Source organism: Cupressus sempervirens, chromosome 1 (assembly GCF_028749045.1).
Source record: "Cupressus sempervirens isolate cs-2001-9-10 chromosome 1, ASM2874904v1, whole genome shotgun sequence".
In the NCBI taxonomy this organism is placed as follows: Eukaryota; Viridiplantae; Streptophyta; class Pinopsida; order Cupressales; family Cupressaceae; genus Cupressus; species Cupressus sempervirens.
Window position 1 is genome coordinate 308,440,787 of NC_143118.1, and position 6,640 is coordinate 308,447,426.

General features: G+C 36.5%; 1 protein-coding gene across 1 annotated transcript; it reads left to right on the forward strand.

Moving 5' to 3' along the window:
* The first annotated feature begins 361 nt into the window (after positions 1-361).
* Positions 362-2,272, forward strand: LOC149577336 (uncharacterized). Its single transcript, XM_089831270.1, has 4 exons — positions 362-547; positions 648-675; positions 762-1,266; positions 1,398-2,272. Exons 1-4 carry the CDS (start codon positions 388-390, stop codon positions 2,268-2,270), a joined length of 1,566 nt encoding a protein of 521 aa, XP_089687396.1. The 5' UTR covers positions 362-387; the 3' UTR covers positions 2,271-2,272.
* Positions 2,273-6,640: the final 4,368 nt, after the last annotated feature.

Genomic DNA, 6,640 nt, shown 5'->3' on the forward strand with positions numbered 1-6,640 from the left:
GTTCATCGTGACATAGGGTTGCAGATTAACCCTAGGACGCTTATTCTAATTTCAGTTGACCGGAGGCTGGGACTTTTAAATTGGTCTATGGATTTGATAGAAAATGACAACTGGGCTACAGCTATTTGCATGGACCACATTTTACTGCAAATGTGAACAAGAAAAATGGTTTCAGACATTTGACTCCTGTGTGGACATGGTATTTTGAGGTGTACTTTCCAGTTCTTCAGCTGGCGTTTACAGGGCATAATAAATGCTGTCGCTCCTAATGTTGGAAATGAAAGCACCTCTTAGAACGGAGACGCAAAGATAGAGTTTATGACAGACAGCTGTATTTTCTTGCGAGAGTAAGAAGCGGGCTTAAGCGGAGGAAAAGTTTTCCTCAATATGGAGAATAAATCTGGTGAAATGAGCTTCTTTGTGGCTTGTCAAAATGGCCATACAAGAACTGCGAAAGACTTGCTAAAACTTGCGGATGCACCAAGCTTGTTATTGCCGTGGGAGGGAAGAACATGTTTCCATGGGGCAGTTATTGCAGGAGACCCAGGTTTTTTTGGTTTTCTCTTCATTCATTTTTGTTTTTCTGATCAGAAGCTATTCTAAACCTACCGTTTCGGCTCAACTTATAGTCGATTTATGAACTGCAGATTTGTTACGAGAGCTAGCAGCAAAGATACCAGTCCAAGGTCATCTTCTTCTTAGAATATTTTTCTAGATTAAAAGGTTATCTTTTGCTTGTTTGCCTTGTTTAACTGTGTGACTCATGCAGATTTAATCAAAATAATAACAATGAAGGACTACAAAGGCGAGACGGCTTTGCATTTAGCTGTGAGGAAGAATCGCGTGGATCTGGCGAAACAGTTGGTCGACATGGATGCCAATTTGTGTGATTGTACGAATAAAGAAGGAGAAACTCCATTAAAACTGGCAGTAAGTTTGGGGTTCAAAGATGCTGTGGAGTTATTAATAACCCACACCCAAAACGCCCTCCATTATGTTGTGAAGCTCAACCAAGTCAAAATTGTTCAGTTTTTAATTGAGAAAAAAATAGACTTGTCCAAACTCATCAATCAGCCTTACCAGCCAAATCAAGGTGGAGATGAATGTGTCACAGAAGCATCTGGTGAAAGAAGCAATAACCTGGCTGTCGAAAAAGGAACCACAAAGTGGACTAATGATGATGAAGATATAGATACTCAGAGTGAAAAGCCAGTTGAAGCGGGAGACACACCTTTACACATTGCAGCAAGAAACAAATTTGAGCACGTATGATTATTTTAGGGGTTTAATCTCACTATTCTCTGTGTTCTGGATTTCTATTGAAACTAATTCCTTTTGAAATACTTAGGCAACTAATTCCCACTCTTTCTTTCCTTTTTCATTTTTTGGGTGTGTAGATGGTGAATTTGTTGCTGAAGGTAGGTGAGGTGGACAAGCATGCGCTGAACAGTGAGGACAAGACACCATTTGAAATTGCAAGAGAAGTCACCGAGTACCACGAACCTTTTAGGATGATAAGAAAGTTGGCAAATTATAGAGGGAGGCCAAAGCCATTCATGTACTGCGCGCCACAGGTGAGCCATCAAAAATTCATGAACTCGAGGTCAATGGTAAACAAAGCCTACGAAGAGAGACGCAATGCAGAACTAGTTGTGGCAACGCTGTTGGCCGCCATGACATGTGCTGCTGCTTTCACCGTCCCTGGCGGTTTTGACTCGGAGTCTGATGCAAAAGAGGAACGGGGGAGCCCCATTCTTATATCCTACATTTCATTTAAGCTCTTCCTCATTTTTGACTGCGCAGCCTTCTTTCTCTCCCTCTTTGTTTGCATAATGTGGGAGATGAGCTCGGAGCTCACCACGGGGGACAAAATGCTGTTCATGACCTTCAACAGTTTAGTGGTTTGCGGGAGCTTTGGCTTCACCGCTTACGGTTTTATTGCTGCAGTGTACGCGATGCTGGCGCTTGAAGTTGATACCCTCTCTTGGGTGGTTTTGGGAAGTCTCGATTTCATTACTTTGTGTGGCATTCTCGCATTTATCCGTCAGTCGGTACATTTTGTAGTGACGAGGGCGAGATTCCACCGGCTGTGCGGTGTGTCTTGTTTCTTCGATGACATTGTTGAAAAGGTGTGGTGCATTTTAGAACGGTTTGGGCTTCTGGAGATATTCCGTTCAGGCGATGAAGTTTCCCGTGATTTGATCACTGGTCATGCCAAGTTCAGTGGGCTAGGTCGTGAGGATGGCTCCTCGTCTCCTTTACCGGTTTAGCGAACTTCCTTGTTCACAGTTTTTTCCACTCCCTTTTAGGTGGCTTGCAAATTCCAGCTCTAGTTAACCTCTGCCCTGAGGTCACGACTTAGTGAAGCTAATGTATGGATTTTGATACAGGAAGGAACGTTTATTTCGTAGATCATGTAACAAAGTGTTTATGTATAAAACTTGATAGTCGAGAAGGAACGCTTATTTCCTAGATCATGTAACAAAGTGTTCATGTATAAAACTTGATAGTCAGGAAGGAATGTTTATTTCATAGATCATATAACAAAGTGTTTATGTATAAAACTTGATAGTCAGGAAGGAATGTTATTTCGTAGATCATGTAACAAAGTGTTTATGTATAAAACTAGTATCAGTTAGGCCTTTTTGTACTCCGGGGTCACCCCCTTCTTTTGGCTGCTATCTAAAACTTTAAAAACAAAGTGTTTACGTAATATCTGAATTAATATTTTATTTGTACATGTGTTTGCACTCTCTTTTATCTTAATGGTTAAGGATGATTAATGATTGAGTATTATCTGGAATGTTTGAAAAGAACTATTGTTATAATATTTGTATTATCACTGTTAACATATTTCTAGCATTCTTAGATATAGTTGTAGAAGGTTAAAGACATGAAGAATGTTGAAGGACATTGTAAGACCACATTTTAATAATGTTCTAGCTCAATATCACCAACAAAAACAAAGATCTCTTTCATAAAAGAATTACAAGGTACAATCTACTTTGAATATTTACTAGCAACACTCACTCTAACACCCCTTCTTATGTGCAAACATGGGGATATGGAATCATTATGAAAAAATGCAAGATATAAAGGTTGATCTAAACAACAAGGCAGTGTTAGTTACCCATGTACAAATGATCTCTCACACATACAATAAAAAATAAGAAAAAGAGAGGAGAAAAACTAGTTGGAGAATAACCCCACCCAAAAAGAGAGTGTATCCAAATGTAGGTCATATTTAATAGTGATTGAATAAGTGGTGTATGGATGTCTCATGAATGCCCCCATAAACTCCTTTCATTATGAAGATAGAATTGTTGTCTCCTACATAATAGGGGTGTAAAGAGACAATGTAGACCATCATAATGAATAATCTCTTCTGACAAAGGTGTTTGAAGAAAAAGTATGAAAGGATTCTTACAAATAACTTGTTTCTACTTAGGAAAAGGTAAGACAAGGCACACATACATGATTACTTCTCATTTGAGACATGAATTGAAAGATTAAAGCATGATAAATAGTGACAGTCTCGCTAGTTTTTTCATGTACCTTCTTACTTACAAATGATAATCATCCCATAGTTGAATCAACTATATTCTCATTCAAAACTGTAGGTCAAATTCTAGAAATATACAAAAAATAACATTGAAAAAGCTTCAAATATGAATATGATTTCAAAATATGAGTGCAATTTGGCTACCATCAAAGAGGAAAGTTAACTCCTCAAACATATTCTTCGAACATGAGTGATAGTGATTGTTCTAAAGAATAGGAATGAAGTCTCAATCAATTAAACTACACAATGAATCAATAAAATTAAAGGTGCATCAAAGGCTATGAAGAAGAATGAGAAGTATTTGAAGTAAATTCATAATCAGATTCTTATGAAATTTCAATATACATCGAAGAGGGAAAATCTCAAATAGTACCTATTGGTAGGATATCATTTAAAAAAAAATTAAGACATGCAATACAATAAAAAAAACAAGATAATTTGAGAATGGTTTATTATATACATATTAAAAAGTTAAAACCAAATTAGTAGGTAGTCAAAGGAGAAAAAGACCCTAGCTATTTAGAGATGACCAAATGTAGAAATACAACATCACATAGGAATGACACATATTAAACCTTGGTTGAAGCATTTTTTAGATGATTTCTTTTACCCTGACCATGGTCTAAGGAGAGTGATTCCTTCTTGTAAGATGATGAAAATACAATGCGATTGAAAGCTAAGACCTAAATGACAACTAGAGAATCTACCTGTAAAGTTGGAATTTTCACTAGTTTAGGGGCCTAACAAAAACTATTTTATAACTAGTAGAAACAACACAAAGAACATAAGAGTGGATCATATAAGGAAAGGAAGGATAACACAAATAAACTAGTTAAGTAAGAGGAGAAAAGACAAGATGAAAAAGACAAAAATATGGAGTATTCAATAGAAAAAAGTTAAACCCTATAATATGTTCAACTAGATGATATACTTAATTCTATTAAGGATTGCTAATATAGATATGTAATCTTGTTCTTTTTGAAGGGTATACCTCTTGAAATTGATTTATATAAATGATACTAGATTGAATTACCAAATAAAAGGATGAGAAATTGAAGCATTGAGAGGGTTGGGTAAAGGTTATAATTTTTGCAAGTTTAAATGTATTGATGTTGTGCATGTAGTCATTCAATACAAAACTTAAGTAATATGTGGTTAGATTTGTTTTAATATTAAGAAGTAACTAAAAATGGGGATTGGCCTAGAAACAAAAACCTAAAACACAACAAAAATTCACTAGAAACACATTATCATACAACCCACTTTCTTGATACTACAAAACCCCACACCAATCTATTCTAGTTTCTAAAACTATTACAGTCAACATGTAATGTAATATCCTAAAATCAAACATATACCAAGTCCAAATAATAAAACTAAACTAAGTCAAACTAAAGATCAGAGAAAGAGACCTCTAGGGTAGTGTGCAAGTAACAAAACACATCAAAAAAGTAAAAAATAAACATAGAGAGATAACTCTCTTTCTTATCTTTATTGGGCCTTTTCAGCAACACACGAAGCCAACCATCTGCCAAAAATTGGTACAATGAACTTGTAGTATCCACGCCAACAAAGGCAACAAACCCATCTTTCGCAGTATGAAGGAGATGAAGAGTTGTGTCTATCAAGTGCATGGCCTTGACAATAAAGTTTAGCACCACATCAAATCTATGATCCAAGTTATCATGTCTCCTCATGAGTTTATTAATGTTGTCATCAAGCACAGAAGACTCCTCAATACAATCCTAAACATTGATTCCCAGAGTCATCTAAGGGTCATTCCAATCATCTTTGAAATTGCGCTCATCCTTATGTTGTTGTTGACATGGGGATATGATAGTATCAGTGTCACCATTTCTACCCCAACATTTGTATTCTCTAGGATGTGGGTCTCATTTTTAAGACCGTTAGAAACATGGGAGGGTATGAAGCTCAAATGGCTATCCATAGTACTGAAATCACCCCACTTTAGAGGACACTTACTAGAAGAGTCCTCTTCCATGTCCTTAATACATTTCTTTATGTTACCTTTACTTTTCTATCTTTTAGTGGGTTTGTTATTCTTCCCATTACCAGTAGAGTCTAAGCTAGCAAGGCAATCTTTCCTAGCCTTGGGATTTCCTCTCTTCAAGTTCCATCTAGGCCTTAGAGATCTTCTTTTACCAACTTTGACCTCTAGAATCAATAGTTATGATATCCTTTTCCCACTTAATTTGTTGGAGGATGTAGGAGGGGGTGCGGTTGGTGTCAACAACCAAGATAGTTTCCATGAAGATTTGGAGAGTAGAAGTGGAAGGTGAAGTGTTGGGAGGAAGGACTTGAGCAACAATGAGGTGGGGGTGGGGCGCAGAAAGATCCTGATGAGAATTATACACTAGGCAGAACATGAAGGCTTGGTGAAACGAAGTGTAGGATTTACCAGCTTGCCTTTTCTTCCTAGCTTTTAGAATATTATCTTCCATAAAATGTAGAATAATGCAAGGAAATGAAATAAGATTATGATTCCTAAAGTGATTTAAAATGGGGAAATGGTTGCAATAAAGGATTTGAAATCAACCCTCCAACATGAGATAACACATAATAGAATAACGTACCTCATCTTATGGTTTTAGAATAGCTTCTTTTTCAAAGCCACCATGCATATAAACCATCTCCTTACTAGGTTAGAAGAATTTTTACATAGTGGCTTCATCCATGAACCTCACTTTTTTATGCCATTTTTTTGCCTTCAAGGGAGATCCCACTAATTGTTGTGATCACTTCTTCATTACTCTTTGAAAGAAATCTCATTAGTCGTGATATTCCTATCATTCTATGAATTGACAAAATGCATGGAAAAATCCTTGTCATAGCCCTCAAAAAATTTCATGAATGGAAATAGGTCTCTCTCATGTAGATACACCCAAGTCTCATTACTTTGAATGGAATCCTCAATTTCACTTGTCTCAATCTGAACATGATTGTCACTCATCTCTATTTTCTCTCCTAAATCCACAATAGGTCCTTTGATGTTTCTAACATAGTCCCACCTTCAATAGAGAAAAAAAACCTAAAAATGGTAAGGAATATTATTTTATG